The sequence below is a fragment of the Diaphorina citri genome, unplaced genomic scaffold (assembly GCF_000475195.1).
Source record: "Diaphorina citri unplaced genomic scaffold, Diaci psyllid genome assembly version 1.1 scaffold2638, whole genome shotgun sequence".
Lineage (NCBI taxonomy): Eukaryota > Metazoa > Arthropoda > Insecta > Hemiptera > Psyllidae > Diaphorina > Diaphorina citri.
Window position 1 is genome coordinate 12394 of NW_007380055.1, and position 19300 is coordinate 31693.

General features: G+C 38.2%; 1 protein-coding gene across 1 annotated transcript in view; it reads right to left on the reverse strand.

Moving 5' to 3' along the window:
- The window catches only part of LOC103519272, a 22757-nt gene extending 3949 nt beyond the window's left edge, over window positions 1-18808 (reverse strand). Inside the window, exons 1-3 of the mRNA XM_008484357.1 lie at window positions 18800-18808; window positions 17819-18692; window positions 17365-17449 (exon numbers count right to left, since the gene is read on the reverse strand). Coding sequence (XP_008482579.1) covers window positions 17365-17449; window positions 17819-18692; window positions 18800-18808 — 968 coding nt within the window. The remainder of the gene's footprint in view (window positions 1-17364; window positions 17450-17818; window positions 18693-18799) is intronic.
- Between the last annotated feature and the right edge of the window lie 492 nt (window positions 18809-19300).

Sequence of the window (19300 nt, forward strand, 5' to 3'; positions counted from 1 at the left end):
CATTTTCCCTGCTCTATGACTTTGAAACATCACCCAAATAAGCGCAACTGATCTATTTAATTATTTAATCGCTGTTGTTTCTTGAGCGATAATAATACCTTATGAACAACAGTCAGCATAATGATTTTATGAATAAGAACTTGTACCTACCTCTATTCCACGGAGATATGTATAACATATTCTATTGAGAGACAACATCTTCCATTGAGATACAAGGATGCAACTTTGGTGGTCTTCAGATCAAAAAAAAAAAAAAAACAATCAAACCAGGTCCTAATTTTAGGCCGCGGTCTACCATCTCATGATTCTCAGGATATGTATAACATATTCTATTCAGATACAACATCTTCCATTGAGATACAAGGATGCAACTTTGGTGGTCTTCAGATCAAAAAAACCCAATCAAACCATCAGGTCCTAATTTTAGGCCGCGGTCTACCATCTCATGATTCTCAGGTTACAATCACTTGTGCCTGAGCTTTCTCGGAGACTAGGCCCCAACAATCTCGAAGCATTCTCAGGGGGGAAATTAACTGTAACGCAGGTAACGCTGGTTCTGATAAACCCGGGGTTTCGATTTCTGAGCGAAAGACAGAATTGGAATACAACTACCAAACTTTTGATGAAATGTAGCAAAGATTTCTACATAATTTATTGGTTAGATTTTGGACCCCCATATGGAGATCATAAGTAAAATCATCTGATTCGAAATTCTTTGACACTGTCGGGTATTGAACCCGTAACCTCTTTGTTTCTCTGAACAGCAAATCGTTGTCTGAGCTTGACATGTAGGTATGACTCGAAGGCCCATCTCCCATACTTCAAGTTTTACTATCAAACTTTTGATGAAATGTAGCAAAAATTTCTACATGATTTATTGGTTAGATTTTGGACCCCCATATGGAGATCATAAGTAATATCATCTGATTCAAAATTCTTTGACACTGTCGGGTATTGAACCCGTTACCTCTTTGTTTCTCTGAACAGCAAATCGTTGTCTGAGCTTGACATGTAGGTATGACTCGAAGGCCCATCTCCCATACTTCAAGTTTTTTAAACCGTCCTTTTTTTCTTCTTTCTGATTATTCTTTTTCCTTTTTTTATACCTTTTTACAAAGAGAATAAAAAGCTTGTAGGCATATTCTTATATTATGCACTTCAGAATAGCTAGGTCTGCACTAAATTAGAGTGACTGTTTTTTTTATAATATACCTTTTTTTACAAAGAGAATAAAAAGCTTGTAGGCATATTCTTATATTATGCACTTCAGAATAGCTAGGTCTGCACTAAATTAGAGTGACTGCAACATATCAGTAATGCTCAGAGTGACCGGTAAATTATACGTACAGTAAATCAGTAGTTACGTAGACCTTTCTGAGTCACCCTGTATATGCGAAGTTATTAGACAATAGGTATTACAGGAGGTAATCCTATAGTACAAGTCAGAATATTACGACTGTACTTAGAATACCTACATATCTAGATAGTAGGTATACTATTGTATGGTATGGTACTATGGTTTATACTTTATACGTTATAATAGGTAGGTACTAAACATTCCAGTATAATATGTTGAGACGATTCACCGTTTGTCTACTAAACGTTAGAGACGTTGATAGCATCACCATGTGTGTGAGAGGTGTTGCATTTTATTACGCGAAAATATATATACAGGGTGGTCCCGTGGTCAGACTTTTTGATCAAAGTATCTTAGGTCGAGGGGGACGGGCGGACCCCTCGGGCTTTATTTTTGTTCCTTTACAGTAGGACTGAGTCGTCAGCCCTACTGGAGTCAATTTACTGTAATTTACTGTAATTTCTATTACTCTTACTGTAAATTACTGTAATTTCTATTACTGTTACTGTAAATTCTGTAGTTTTTAGTATTTTTCGAAAATTATTAAAATTTGTTGACACAAGAAAGAATCGAACCTGTAACTCCTTAACCGTGAGTCGGATAGTGTTCAAAGAAGCACCATTCGATTTGGCGTATCCAAATCCAGTTCTATGATTGAAGACAGTTAACATCACCGCAAGATCATCAGAGTACACAGTATGCCTTGCTCATTGCGATGAGATTTGAATATACTTTGTACAATGCTCGCTTCCTACATTACATAATCACAGACGAACAAAAATTTCAGCAGACATAAGAATACGTCAAGTTACATTTTTTTTAAAGAGGTTTGATAGAGGGACTGAAGAGGTTTGATAGAGGGACTGAAACAGTGGAGGTCTTAATATTTGACATCGAAAAGAGAATGAGGGCAGGATAGGAGAGAGCCAACCGTTCTGAGAACAATTCTCATCTGTTCAGAATAATGTTCACCCCGGTTGGGAAATCGGGAATATTACGAGGAAATCGGGAATATTATTTTACGAGGGGACCCTCATTCATTTTATGGAACAATGACCACGTAAATTATTTGATATACTTAACTAGTGGTTGACCCGTCCTTTGTACGGGACCACCAAACTACTTTTTGACAGCTCAAATATCTTTAACAGAAACCTTCGAAGGTCTTTTCAAAAACAGAATTTTTTTCTTGAATTGGCCGAGTCTCGAACCCGTGACTCCTTAACTGTCCAATCGATTTCTCGTCAAAAGTTCCATAAGAGAGAATGCTTTGTGGAATCGAAAAGTGTATTGGGGACTTTTATGGGGCAAAAAAATGATTTTACGGGTTAATTTCCTATGGGGCACTTTGAGGTTGAACACCATGTAGGCTCAGAATATGTTATACAGGGTGAACACAAAAAAGTTACCAAAATGACCTCAGGAATCTAGCCTAGGCTTTTGGTAACGTTTTTCGTGTTCAGCCTGTATAGGCACAGAATATGTTATGTAGGTATTAATCCTATAGGTGTGCATCATGTATAGTTGCATACTGAACAATGCAAGTCATGTGCAAGTATTTAAACCCAAGTACCTGACCATACAGCGAAGTCTCGAACCCGTAACTCCTTAACTGTCCAATCGATTTCTCGTCAAAAGTTCCATAAGAGAGAATGCTTAGTGGACTCAAAAAGTCTATTGGGGACTTTTATGGGGCGAAAAACTGATTTACGGGTTAATTTCCTATGGGGCACTTTAAGGTTGAACACCATGTAGGCTCAGAATATGTTATACAGGGTGAACACAAAAAGCGTTACCAAAATGACCTCAGGAATCTAGCCTAGGCTTTTGGTAACGTTTTTCGTGTTCACCCTGTATAGGCACAGAATATGTTATGTACATAGGTATTAGTCCTATAGGTGTGCATCATGTATAGTTGCATACTGAACAATGCAAGTCATGTGCAAGTATTTAAACCCAAGTACCTGACCATACAGCGTGGATCAGTAAAGGTGTGACCACTGTCCACACATAGTCGACGGCCGGTCGACTAAGTGCATATGTGTGGACATAATATTAGATTTTTCACCTGACAAAATGATGAATCTACCAGATACGTAGGTACAAGGTACATCGTGAAAGAACAACCACTTGGAATTTATCAACCCTGACAACATTTTAGGTTGGGTAGCTAACAGTTAACCAAATAGAAATGTCCCGAGCAAAGCTCCCTCGCAGGCAACGCATTAATGTGTTTGTGCGCATACGTTTCTGCTTACAAGATGTATCATACGACCTGCCAATCCTGACGTACGCACGCACATACATGCCTGCAAGACAATGCATGCACATACATGCCTGCAGGACGATGCATGCCATGGCAATAAAGATGAAATCTCACTCTAGCCTCAGCTCTAGGTGAATAAGATGCTATGTCCCCTATGGCACGCAGAATTGAAGGGTTTATTCAAGAACGCCCTGGCTAGAAAAAAGATTCTTAAAAAAAGAAGAAAAAAGAGGTTTTTTTTTTTTTTAAATTAACTGTCGACACTTTATTGATAATAAGATTATACAATAAGCAATTACAGACAATGATACCTATATGTATAGATGAAAATAAGAATACCTACCTATGTTAAGTTTCCTATATATTATAATGTCAGGCCCATTATCTATCTTGTTGTACGAATACATTGCTGCAACTATGGGTGACTTGTGTGCAATGTGCATGAATGTCTCTAGTATGAGGAATAGAGAAAAAGTCCTTAACTATTGATTTGTACAGCATGATGATGGCGTCCATGTCCTTGATTGGGGCACAGTGGCGGATGTGATACAGCCCAGCTTTTTGTATGATCTGTTGACAGCGTCCTCGATATGCTTATTTCAATTTAGGTCTGATTGTACAATGATTCCAAGGTCCTTCGTGTAGTTCACTTGTTTGATAGGTTGATTGTCAATTTGGTAGGTATAGTCCCGATTTTTCCCAGTACCTACAAAAAATAAGGAATCCAATGGTGAAAACCGCATCTTCCTAGCTCATCTAGAAATGGAAGGACAGAAGGGGACGTTCCAGGACAATACACTTTTCTCAGTAGAGTTGGATTAAGTACAGTTGATTTGGTCTGGGCGAACCTCGAGTCGTGTAAGTTGGTATCAGAGCTTCGTGTATCCGACACTGTTATTGTATCTGATCATTTACCTGTAACCCTCACGTTAAATGTTTTACATGAGGAACAGCAGCCTACTTCTTCACAGCCAAAAGTAAAAAAGTTCAAATATCCTTGTCGAAAGCGGTAAAGCTAGCGTCCATTTCCAGCGAGAGCGTCACGTCAAAGCTAGGCGGTGAAGAGCTCATGAAACGGCAGGGGGCTCCTCTTATGCCCTTTTTTACCGACCAAGTGCATAATTATGTGTGGACATAATATTAGATTTTTCACCTGACAAAATGATGAATATACCAGATACGTAGGTACAAGGTACATCGTGAAAGAACAACCACTTGGAATTTATCAACCCTGACAACATTTTAGGTTGGGTTAGGGTAGCTAAGAGTTAACCAAAAAGGTGGAATTGATTTTGGGAAAAGAAATCAAAATCATCATCTCTACCCCGCAATGGATACCAGGGTTTTCCTGGGTTTTGGGTTTTGGTGTACACAAAATGAAAATTCTCAAATAATCCCCTTTTAGAATACACTCTGTAGATATGATTACCGTGTAGATTCCGGTATGGTTTAGATGCCAATGTAAGGTTTCAACTTCAACAACAAGTAGCTCTAGTGCGGTATCTAGCTATCTAGTATCTTGAATTTTTAAATACTGGGTGTCCCAGAATAGGTGTAGGGGCAATCAGCCCCAACAGGTACGAATCTACCACTTAGTTCAGTTTAATGCGAATTAGACGAATCTATTTCTAACAAAGGATTGTATGGGACCAAAACAAATAGATATGCATTGATATTGTGTTTTCAGTTCAATGAATTGTGCTCAACATTTGTCAAATTTTATCAAAATTGGACAAACCGTAGGAGAGTTACTTTGATACAAACTATTACAATTACAAACAAACAAACAAATGCAATATTTATGTATTTCAGTTAAATATTTGTTAAATTTTAGAAATCATTTCGTTCGTTCACCAAATGTCCACCTTAAAGTATCACACACGTGACTAAATGTTCATATCACCACTGGAACTCAAACCCCAGCCCCTCTGATTACAAGTCCAACGTTCTCCTGGTGACTGGTCAGCCCTGTGTATTTTACAAGATGAGATGTATCATACGACCTGCCAATCCTGACGTACGCACGCACATACATGCTGATCTTTTGTCTTTTTGTTTACAAAGCCATGTTGTTCAGGTGTCACTGTATTAAAAACATGTCTAGAAATAGCAGAGTAAAGTATTCTCTCATATATCTTTGCTATCACACTGAGATTTTGTGGTTTTTGTGTTTTATGTTGTGAATGTGGAATTTTTTCAAAGAAATGGCCAAAAATTTATGGAAAAGTGGCAATTTTAGGAAGCAAAAACATGGTATGACTGGTATGTCAACTCAAAAGTGTACAGAAACACAGTTAAAAAAAACCTACAGCTGAGGTACCTACCTATATCATCAGAACATTGTAATTATCATTCCGACGTGGTACGAACATTGTCGAACAACTTTGTTGAAGGGTTTCCATGGGAATCCACAATGTTATACCTACCAAATTGACAATCAACCTATCAAACAAGTGAACTACGCGAAGGACCTTGGAATCCCGTCCGAGAGTACCGTTGACATTATCATTGTACAATCAGACCTAAATTGGAATAAGCATATCGAGGACGCCGTCAACAGATCATACAAAAACATGGACGCCATCATCATACTGTACAAATCAATAGTTAACGACTTTTTCTCTATTCCTCATACTAGAGACATTCAAGTACACAAGTCACCCATAGTTGCAGCAATGTATTCGTACAACAAGATAGATTATAGGCCTGACATTATATATATATAGGAAACTTGACATAGATAGGTACTCTTATTTTCATCTATATAAGTATTTTATATAGGTATCATTGTCTGTAATTATTGCTTATTGTATAATATTATTATCAATAAAGTGTCGACAGTTAATTAAAAAGAAAAAAAAAACTTAAGAAAATTTTTTCTAGCCAGGGCGTTCTTGAATAAACCCTTCAATTCTGCGTGCCATAGGGGACATAGCATCTTTATTCACCTAGAGCTGAGGCTAGAGTAAGATTTCATCTTTATTGCCATGGCATGCATCGTCCTGCAGGCATGTATGTGCATGCATTGTCTTGCAGGCATGTATGTGCGTGCCTACGTCAGGATTGGCAGGTCGTATGATACATCTTGTAAAATATACAGGGCTGACCAGTCACCAGGAGAACGTTGGACTTGTAATGAGAGGGGCTGGGGTTTGAGTTCCAGTGGTGATATGGACATTTAGTCACGTGTGTGACACTTTTCTAAAACTTAACAAATATTTAACTGAAATACATAAATATTGCATTTGTTTGTTTGTTTGTTTGTTTGTAATAGTTTGTATCAAAGTAACTCTCATATGGTTTGTCCAATTTTGATAAAATTTGACAAATGTTGAGCACAATTCATTGAACTGAAAGCACAATATCAATGATGCATATCTATTTGTTTTGGTCCCATACAATCCTTTGTTAGAAATAGATTCGTCTAATTCGCATTAAGTTGAACTAAGTGGTAGATTCGTAAGCTTAACCCACCTGTTGGGGCTGATTGCCCCTACACCTATGCCTCAGAATGGTCTTTGTTGTACGGAAATAAGCTTAAGACCTCCTTGGTAGTAGGAGATTCTGGGACACCCTGTATTTAAAAATTCAAGATACTAGATACCACACTAACGAGAGAAAAGGTCAAACTTAACACTTGAAACAAAGCTAACAGCGCGGCGATCACCAAGTCTGTAGAGAGTGTAGAGGTCTGGATGTGTATTGCCAAGCATCAACAATGATTTCAGACACACTTTTCAGTCAACATTGTGGATTCCCATGGAAACCCTTCAACAAAGTTGTTCAACAATGTTCGTACCACGTCGGAATGATAATTACAATGTTCTGATGATGTAGATAGGTACCTTAGCTGTAGGTTTTTTTTTTTAACTGTGTTTCTGTAGACTTTTGAGTTGACATACATGTTTTTGCATCCTAAAATTGCCATTTTTCCATAAATTTTTGGCCATTTCTTTGAAAAAATTCCACATTCTCAACATAAAACACAAAAACCACAAAATCTCAATGTGATAGCAAAGATATACATATGAGGGAATACTTTACTCTGCTATTTCTAGACATGTTTTTAATACAGTGACACCTGAACAACATGGCTTTGTAAACAAAAGATCTACGGTTAGTTACCTATTGGAATTCTGTGATTTTACTGCTAAATCTATGACACACAGCCAGGTTGACTTTATTTATACCGACGTTCCTAAATGTTTTGACCAAATATCTCATGACGCTATCATTGACTCTTTGATAAAATCAGGGTTTTCAGAACCACTAGTCTTTCATAGACTACCTCAAAAACAATCCTGCCTCGGTAGCGTAGTGGTTAAGACGCTCGCCTGGTAAACAGGAGGGCGTGGGTTCGATCCCAGCCGAGGCATGGAATTTTATCCGGTACCTAGTGACTGTGTACTCTTTTTGTGTAATAAATAAACTTATTGTACTCTAGATTAATTAAACGAATTCGCGAGTGTTTTTACTAGCCCTAATCTTTTACGAACCCGTTCACGCCCACGTATACGTAACAATTTGGTGTCGAGAAGATAAGGCAGACGCACTACCAACCAAGCTAACTAGGCTGTCTAAAGTCCCTTTAATCTTCGGATTTAGTTGGGAATCTCGTAACTAATAAAAGCCTTCTCAGGTCATAAAAAAGGCAACTTTTTCTAACAGCGGCGAACTTTGAATCCTACAATGTCGAACCCGGGTCTTCGGATTACACCACCCAGGACTGAACTGTTACTGACGTTCATAATCAGGATCGTAAAGTAAATCCAGCCTGAAATTTTTATTATGATGCCTAGGCCTGAGCTGTTCATTGCTATTAGCGTGTCATCTAGTCTATAGGAGTAAAATGAGTGAGGAAGAAGTGCAGGAGAAGAAGAGGAAAGAAGAGGAATTAAAAGAGGATAAGAAGAGACAGAGAAGAGGAGAAGAATAAGAAGGAGAGGAGGAGGAGGATAAGAATAGAGAAGGGGAAGAGAAAGGAGGAGAAGGAGAACTGCGAGAAATAGAAAAGACGGAATATTAAACAGAGAATTTCATTCATTTGTTTTAGGGACAGGTTGGATCTCAGGGGACATGGAGGACCTTCTTCTTCTTATCCAGCACTCCAGTTTACTTAACCTCCTATGGTTTATTTTTCCCTCTCTGCCTTTTTGATATAATGTAATTCCGGCCCTGACCCTCCCCCCCCCCTATCATTGACTCTTTGATAAAATCAGGATTTTCAGAACCACTAGTCCTACTCTTCACGGACTACCTCAAAAACAGACAGGTAACTGTGAAATATGGAAAAATATTCAAGTCTAAGACATTCTCTCCAACATCCGGGATTGCCCAAGGTTCAAAATTGAGTAGTCTTCTATTTATTTTAACCTATAATGACATTCATAGACACATAAGACATTCACAGTTCAAACTCTATGCAGATGACCTTAAGATATTTAAGTCCATTGAATCTATTGACGATTGTTTACTTTTACAAGAAGACATACAAAACGCACAGACTTGGCTAGGTTCTATTGGATTAAGATTTCATCCTGGGAAATGCAATAAAATAACATTTACGAACAAACAAACATAAATTATACCTACCAAATTGACAATCAACCTATCAAACAAGTGAACTACGCGAAGGACCTTGGAATCCCGTCCGAGAGTACCGTTGACATTATCATTGTACAATCAGACCTAAATTGGAATAAGCATATCGAGGACGCCGTCAACAGATCATACAAAAACATGGACGCCATCATCATACTGTACAAATCAATAGTTAACGACTTTTTCTCTATTCCTCATACTAGAGACATTCAAGTACACAAGTCACCCATAGTTGCAGCAATGTATTCGTACAACAAGATAGATTATAGGCCTGACATTATATATATATAGGAAACTTGACATAGATAGGTACTCTTATTTTCATCTATATAAGTATTTTATATAGGTATCATTGTCTGTAATTATTGCTTATTGTATAATATTATTATCAATAAAGTGTCGACAGTTAATTAAAAAGAAAAAAAAAACTTAAGAAAATTTTTTCTAGCCAGGGCGTTCTTGAATAAACCCTTCAATTCTGCGTGCCATAGGGGACATAGCATCTTATTCACCTAGAGCTGAGGCTAGAGTGAGATTTCATCTTTATTGCCATGGCATGCATCGTCCTGCAGGCATGTATGTGCATGCATTGTCTTGCAGGCATGTATGTGCGTGCGTACGTCAGGATTGGCAGGTCGTATGATACATCTTGTAAAATACACAGGGCTGACCAGTCACCAGGAGAACGTTGGACTTGTAATCAGAGGGGCTGGGGTTTGAGTTCCAGTGGTGATATGGACATTTAGTCACGTGTGTGACACTTTAAGGTGGACATTTGGTAAACGAACGAAATGATTTCTAAAATTTAACAAATATTTAACTGAAATACATAAATATTGCATTATTTGTTTGTGATTGTAATAGTTTGTATCAAAGTAACTCTCATACGGTTTGTCCAATTTTGATAAAATTTGACAATAATGTTGAGCACAATTCATTGAACTGAAAGCACAATATCAATGCATATCTATTTGTTTTGGTCCCATACAATCCTTTGTTAGAAATAGATTCGTCTAATTCGCATTAATTTGAACCAAGTGGTAGATTCGTAAGCTTAACCCACCTGTTGTGGGGCTGATTGCCCCTACACCTATGCCTCAGAATGGTCTTTGGTGTACGGAAATAAGCTTAAGACCTCCTTGGTAGTAGGAGATTCTGGGACACCCTGTATTTAAAAATTCAAGATACTAGATACCACACTAGAGCTACTTGTTGAAGTTGAAACCTTACATTAAACCATACCGGAATCTACACGGTAATCATATCTACAGAGTGTATTCTAAGAGTATATACACGGTATCTACACGCTAATCATACATATCTACAGAGTGTATTCTAAAAGGGGATTTGAGAATTTTCATTTTGTGTACACCAAAACCCAGTTTGAATTTGGTCCAGGAAAACCCTGGTATCTATTGCGGGGTAGAGATGATGATTTTGATTTCATTTCCCAAAATCAATTCCACTTTTTTGGTTAACTCTTAGCTACCCAACAACCCAACCTAAAATGTTGTCAGGGTTGATAAATTCCAAGTGGTTGTTCTTTCACGATGTACCTTGTACCTACGTATCTGGTATATTCACCATTTTGTCAGGTGAAAAATCTAATATTATGTCCACACATATGCACTTAGTCAACCGGCCGTCGACTTTGTGTGGACAGTGGTCACACCTTTACAGATCCACGCTGTATGGTCAGGTACTTGGGTTTAAATACTTGCACATGACTTGCATTGTTCAGTATGCAACTATACAAACATGATGCACACCTATAGGACTACATAATACCTACATAACATATTCTGTGCCTATACACTCTATACAGGCTGAACACGAAAAACGTTACCAAAAGCCTAGGGTAGATTCCTGAGGTCATTTTGGTAACGTTTTTCGTGTTCACCCTGTATAACATATTCTGAGCCTATAGAAGTATAGAGTGTTCAACCTCAAAGTGCCCCATAGGTAATTAACCCGTAAAATCAGTTTTTTGCCCCATAAAAGTCCCCAATACACTTTTCGAGTCCACTAAGCACTCTCTCTTATGGAACTTTTGACGAGAAATCGATTGGTCTAACTTTCAAGACTGTTTGACTTACAGTTAAGGAGTTACGGGTTCGAGACTCGGCGAATTCAAGAAAAAATACTGTTTTTGAAAAGACCTTCGAAGGTTTCTGTTAAAGATATTTGAGCTGTCAAAAAGTCATTCCAATGTGATTTTTCACGCCAAATCGAATGGTGCTTCTTTGAACACTATCCGACTCACGGTTAAGGAGGTACAGGTTCGATTCTTTCTTGTGTCAACAAATTTTAATAATTTTAAAAAAATACTAAAAACTACAGAATTTTACAGTAACAGTAATAGAAATTACAGTTATATTACAGTAACAGTAATAGAAATTACAGCAATTTGACTCCAGTAGGGCTGACTCAGTCCTACTGTAAAGGAACAAAAATAAAGCCCGAGGAGGACGGGCGGACCCCTCGACCTCAGATACATATCCATATCCTACCTGTTTCCTACCATATCCAACAATAGATAAGGAACACTTGAAAATCTGCAATGGCGAAATTCATACCAAAACAGTAGAGGACACAATCAATAATTTTCGAAAAATACTAAAAACTACAGTAATTTACAGTAACAGTAATAGAAATTACAGTAATTTACAGTAAATTGACTCCAGTAGGGCTGACTCAGTCCTACTGTAAAGGAACAAAAATAAAGCCCGAGGGGGACGGGCGGACCAAAAAGTCTGACCACGGGACCACCCTGTATATATATTTTCGCGTAATAAAATGCAACACGTCTCACACACATGGTGATGCTATAAACGTCTCTAACGTTTAGTAGACAAACGGTGAATCGTCTCAACATATAGGTACTGGAATGTTTAGTAGGTACCTATTATAATGTATAAACCATAGTACCTACCATACCATACAATAGTATACCTACTATCTAGATATGTAGGTATTCTGAGTACAGTCATAATATTCTGACTTGTACTATAGGCTATAGGATTACCTCCTGTCATACCTATTGTTTAATAACTTCGCGTATACAGGGTGACTCAGAAAGGTCTACGTACCTATTATTACTTTCTATTACCCTCACGTATAGGGAACCTATACAATATACTCTTTGTGAAAAAAATATGAATGAATGCGAAAAGAATGGTGACAGGAAACACAGGAGAAGAATAGGGAGAGGAGGAGGAAAAAGACAAAGAGCAAGAAGTAAATGGCGAAAGATGAAGAAAGGAAGAGAATGGAAAGAAGAGGCGGAGGAAAAGAATACGAAGAATAAGATTCGAAGAGAGAAAAAAAGAAGGAAAACAGAAGACAGGAAGAGGAGAAAACACGCAATGAAAGAAGCAACAAGAAAAAAAGGAGAGGAAGAAGAAGAAGAAAAACAAACAAGGAAGGAAAAAGAAGAAAAACAACTAGGAAAGAAGATGGAAAGAACAATAAAAACGGAAAGGAAAAAGAAGAAAAGAGTGAAGACAAGGATATAAAAGAAGCTCATAAGAAGTTAGAACAATGAAGAAAAAACTGTAAACATCAACATACAAGAAGAGTTCAACAACAAGGATATAAAAGAAGCTCATAAGAAGTTAGAACAATGAAGAAAAAACTGTAAACATCAACATACAAGAAGAGTTCAACACAATACAAATCATCCCTACAATCTTCAGGGACAATGAGGGAAAGAAAACTATACTGACATTACTGACAAGCAAACAAGCTATGGCATGGGAGATGGGAGGGAAATATTGCTAGGGGAGGAACACGGAATTCTTAACCAATAACCCTTAATTGGTGAGGTGTTTTTCATTGGTGCGGTATTTTTCCCCCTAATTAGGAGTGGTGGGGTCTGATTGCAGACTTCAGCCCATTCCAAAAATTCAGAAATCCCACTTTCCGTAATGTCGGGTATTGGAAGGATTGTGGTTTCAACCCTTTTGGACGCTCAGAAATAATATCTAGGCTCCTTCCAATAGTGAAATCTAGGCTCCTTCCATATTCCAATAGTGAGATAAAGAACATGATATTCATTTGACAAGAGAGAAAAAAAGAATAAATTATAACGTATTTTTTTTTGTGAACACAGATTTATCTGTGGTGTCTGGCAGACCCCTAAAAAGTCTTAAAACCAATCGAGGGTTAATTTCTCTGAACAATACACGTAAACTTTGCCAGAGGAGGGAAATTTTTGCTAGAGGGGAACTTTACCAGGGGGGGGAACTTTACTAGAGGAGGGAAATTTTACCAGGGGAGGGAAATTTTACTAGTTGAGGGAAACTTTGCTATCGGAGGGAAAATTTGCTAGTGGTTGGAAACTTTACCAGGAGTGGAACTCTACCAGAGGAGGGAAACTTTGCTAGAGGGGTGGGGAATTTTGCTATAGGAGAGGGAAACTTTACCTAGGGAGAGGGAAACTTTGCCAGAGGAGGGAAACTTTGCTAGAGGGGTGGAAAATTTTGCTATAGGAGAGGGAAGTTTAAGAATATAAAAACACTGCTAGAGGAGGGAAGAAACTGAGAAAAGAAGAAAAGATGCTCTCTTTCAACTTGGAAAAAAATAGACTTGAACGACAGATGATGTGAATAAAAACTCCCATTTAATCACCAGTTAGAATAATATTTTAACTGTACTGTGACGGAGGGTAGCATATTTATGTAGAAAAATAGAAATAGTCAAACGTTCAAAATTGAGTGACGCAAGGCTTTTTTTTTCTCATTTTAAGATAAACACAGCAATAACTTCAAATGGGGAAAAATATGGAGAAAAAAGAAGTAAATGACGAAAAAAAAAATGAAGAAAGAAAGAAAAATAATTGATACAAAAAGACGAAGAGAAAAAGTGAGAAAAAAATGGGAATTTTTTGTTCTTTTCCTGTGAAAATCTACACAATGCAGGCAGAAAAATTTCCTGAAAAGTTTTCATACATCAGCAAACTTTTTCACATACATATTCCACAACTCCACTCCAGTTTTCGAAAGGAAAAAATTCTTGTAATTTGTCAACTGAACAAGATAATACGTCACCACACGGAAATGAAGTGGATGGAAGAATTGGAAGAGAGAGGAGAATAAGAAAATGAGTTGGATAGTAAGGAAACGGGGGAAAAAGGAGGTGGAGGAGGAAGGAAGGACGAAAAAGGAGAGGAAATGAGAGAAGAAAAATGAGAAAAAGGATGAGAAGAAGAAAAGGAAAGAGGAAGGAATAAGCTATTCTTGTTCTATGTATGTGAAGTCTGGCACACCAATCACGGTTTTTCTGACCATCTGCATCAGTTTGAAAGATATGTGGCTAAATGTGGCACATTTTTCCTCCTAAGATCAATTCGATTCCAAATGAAAGTACCTACTACTGGGTGAGATCATACCATGTGGCTCCAAAACTTGTATAGTGTCCCTTGTACCACACTGTAACACAGACATAATTATAATGTACAAATTGGACATGTCTGGCATTTCTGTATGGCGCTAACCTGTATGTCAATGCGTGAATAACTTATAATACCTTCAGAAACAATACAGCCTAAACAGCATTTCAGGAAGAGAAAAAAAAACTGTTCTTATTAAATAAATAGATACCTAAGTAGGTAGGTACCTACGTGAGAAAAATAAGTTCTTATGCAAGAGGTTTGGGGAACTCCAACTGAATTGTAACTGCTAAGGTTTTATCGTCCTGAAATCAAAGAGAGAAGGAGGACAGGATAGGAGAAAGCCAGCCGTTCCGAGAACGAACCTGATACATATGTTCAGGATAAAGTTCGCCCCGGTCGGGAATCAAGATATAAGGTTAGACGTGCTACCCTCCAAGTCAACTAGGCTGGCAATGGAGCAGTTGCAAATGGGTAAAAAATATAAATAAATGGTCGATTCCTATGTAAAAAAGTTGTGAAAAATTCAAATCCGAGGTCAAAACTCCGAAAAAATAACTGTAAAAGGTCGAAAATTCAATTTTTATTTTCCGTTCTAATGAAAGAATTCAATGATGTGTGACGTCAGACTTTACGCAGTTGTTTTTTTCGTCCGCTAGGTAGCGCCAGTATGCAAGCACGCTTTTCTCATTTTAAGATAAACACAGCAATAACTTCAAATGGGGAAAAATATGGAGAAAAAAGAAGTAAATGACGAAAAAAAAAATGAAGAAAGAAAGAAAAATAATTGATACAAAAAGACGAAGAGAAAAAGTGAGAAAAAAAATGGGAATTTTTTGTTCTTTTCCTGTGAAAATCTACACAATGCAGGCAGAAAAATTTCCTGAAAAGTTTTCATACATCAGCAAACTTTTTCACATACATATTCCACAACTCCACTCCAGTTTTCGAAAGGAAAAAATTCTTGTAATTTGTCAACTGAACAAGATAATACGTCACCACACGGAAATGAAGTGGATGGAAGAATTGGAAGAGAGAGGAGAATAAGAAAATGAGTTGGATAGTAAGGAAACGGGGGAAAAAGGAGGTGGAGGAGGAAGGAAGGACGAAAAAGGAGAGGAAATGAGAGAAAATGAGAAAAAGGATGAGAAGAAGGAAAGGAAAGAAGAAGGAATAAGCTATTCTTGTTCTATGTGAAGTCTGGCACACCAATCACGGTTTTTCTGACCATCTGCATCAGTTTGAAAGATATGTGGCTAAATGTGGCACATTTTTCCTCAGTACACAGTACACACAATATAGGAATTTTACACACTTTCACGTCCTCACGAACTTTTCAAAGTCTTGGAAAGTAGGTAATGTTTTTTTCATACATTATTAGTTAGGTACATAGGGTAGGTAAGTCGGTACATAGGTATACCTATAGGAAAGTAGGTACCTATATTTCTCTCTTGTCTTTCCAGTTCACAAGTTAATAATGCATTTCCTTTCCTTCTCCCTCTCCCTCTCTCTTTCTAACTTTTCCTTTCGTCTCTCTCTCCCTCTCTCTCTCGCTCTCTCTCTTTCTCTTTCCCTCTCTTTCTTTCTCTCTTTTCCTTTCCTCTCTCTCGTTACACAACATATTGTGTGTCTTTTGTTTTCTAGCGTGGGGTAGGGTGGGGTTGGCGTAGGGTAGGGTTGGGATGGCGTGCTGGGGTGGAGTGGGGGTAGGGTTTGGGTGGTGGTGATGGCGTGGGGTATAAGGTTGGGGTGGCGTATTTACGCCCATGTCACTTTAATATGTTACGCCTAACGTCTCTCGTCTGTCAGATGTGAAGTCTTACGGGTTTAGTCCTAAAGAGGCCGCAACATCTAGAATTCTAGATTCATCCAACAGTCGGATTTCAGAGTGGGAATGGCCGGCCAGTAAATATAACAGTAAATGGCTGCCAATAAATGACTACCTACGTACAACACAAATTACCAAACTTTGTATGCTTAAACTTAAACTGAAGCAACAAGCATAAGAACAGCTTCTAGTTTGGTTTACCAGGATCCTCCAAAAGATTTTTTTCAAAACTGTCACGAGAGCAAAACGGTCGAAATTTTGGAAACCACCGCAGTAAACTCTTGAGCGGTGAAATTACACAGTAAAATCAGACGTACGCAAAGTATGTGGGAGAATGTAGAATGTAGATGGATTTATGTAGAATCCGTCTCGAAAGTAATGGTTAGAGTTCATCATGAGATTTCAGTCCCAGACAGCTCAGACACATAATTCCACATGTCCAAACCATCTCAAATTATGACTCTCCTGCCCTCCTCATAACTCATAAGTTATCCACCCTTCCTGCCTCTCCCTGAAGTTATGAACCACAAATCAACCTGATCTGGTCCGGTTGTCAGGTCTGCCTGATAGTGTGTGTGCTCATCAGATGCCAGGTAGACCTGACAGGCGGACCTGATCAGGTGTACCTGTCAGGTCTACCTGATAGTGAGTGGCTGGCCTAAGTTACCCACCTTTCCTGGAGATGCTGGATTCGGATCCTAGCCAGGGCAGAAATTTTCTGACCAAACTTTTCCCTTCGCGAACAGACATGGGATAAATTCAAAAAAATGTAACTTGACATATTCTTATGTCTGCTGAAATTTTTGTTCGTCTGTGATTATGATTATGTAATGTAGGAAGCGAGCATTTTACAAAGTATAGTCAAATCTCATCGCAATGAGCAAGGCATACTGTGTACTCTGATGATCTTGCGGTGATGTTACCTGTCTTCAATCATAGAACTGGATTTGGACTTCGCTTTGAGTTCAAGTGCCAGTTTGAGCCCAAGTTCAGGTCTTCGGTCCTTGCCTTCAACCATGGCTCAGATACAAGTTTGATCAAAAAGTCTGACCACGGGACCACCCTGTATATATATTTTCGCGTAATAAAATGCAACACATCTCACACACATGGTGATGCTATCAACGTCTCTAACGTTTAGTAGACAAACGGTGAATCGTCTCAACATATACTGGAATGTTTAGTACCTATTATAACGTAGGTATAAACTATAGTACCATACCATACAATAGTATACCTACTATCTAGATATGTAGGTATTCTAAGTAAAGTTATAATATTCTGACTTGTACTATAGGATTACCTCCTGTCATACCTATTGCCTAATAACTTCGCGTATACAGGGTGACTCAGAAAGGTCTACGTACCTATTATTACTTTCTATTACCCTCACGTATAGGGAACCTATACACTTCGCTTTGAGTTCAAGTGCAAGTTTGAGCCCAAGTTCAGGTCTTCGGTCCTTGCCTTCAACCATGGATTTCACCTCATCTGATTGTACACACGAGCCATAATTTTCGAGTATTGTGTTTCGGGTTCTCTCAATATCATCCAAGTCCATACCTCTACAGCAGTCTTCAATCAGTATGGTACGGTAACCGATAGTGATCGCGTCAATCGCAGAGGCACCAACACACACATCATAGGCCAGGCCACACACATAGACATCCGTGACTTTCTTAGCTTCTAGCTGTTTGGCCAGACTAGTTCTCTTCAGCTTCTTACTGTCCCAGAACACCGAGTAAGAGTCCTCCTCTGGATCTGTGCCCATGTATACTTTGATAGCGTTGTCCACAATCTTGAGATCTTTGTGTAGTTCTGCACCCCAGGAATCCTGCACGCAATGTCTGGGCCACAGTTTTTGCTTCATGGGCGTGTCCCCATCAAACACCACAGTGTCGTAGGTCTGCGCATCCTCTGGCTGAACCGTACTCGTGTAATGGATTTTCCGAAGTTTAATGTTGTCAATAAAGGAGATATGATTACTAGGATGCCAATCCAGGGAATAAAAAACAGCGTTGAAGTTGACTGTGTCCAAGAGTTTGTTGATGGGTTCGATGACCTGGAGTCCATTTTGTTTGGCAGAACGCTGACTCATATTCAGAGTGCCGGAAACGAAATCGTTCTGAACATTGATCACTAGCAATGCACTTTTTGGTCGTACGATCACTTTGATCCATCTGTTCCAACAGAAAGCAAATTCCTCTCTATCGATTAATCCATCCTGATTCCAATCAAACAAAGTGTTTTTCTGCTCAAAACAGTAAATTAAAATTTTAGAATTTTCTCAAAAATATGCAGCCTATTTTGGACCACCCTTTATGAAAAGGCAAAAGGTAATATTCGCTCCTATTTTACCTCTGCCATATTATACTCCCCTGCTAACTATAGATATCTACAGGGTCTATCACAAAGCGGGGAACTTTAGTGTAGCCCCTGACCTGTACAATTGGTATTTTGGGGTTGACATAGCTTTGTGATGCACCCTGTATCTCTCTATTTTCCTACTGTTGTTAAATAAATAAATTCTGGGTACCATTATGAACAAGGAAGGATACTAATATTCTACATACATATTATCAATTCTATTCTATTCTATTTTATTCTATTCTATTCTATTCTATTTTCTTCTATTCTACCTTTCATACCGATATTATTAAAATATAGGCCCATGTCTACGGTATAAGGTGCCTATGGTGTAAAGCTGTATAGTGATATTACACTGAAAAAAAAATTTGTCCGTAATACGAGGAATTTGATGTGTTACCCAGTGATTTCCTTTTAAAACTGCTACAGCGTGCCTTCCGTTTTCTTCTATTCAATTCTATTCTATTCTATTTTCTTCTATTCTATTCTACC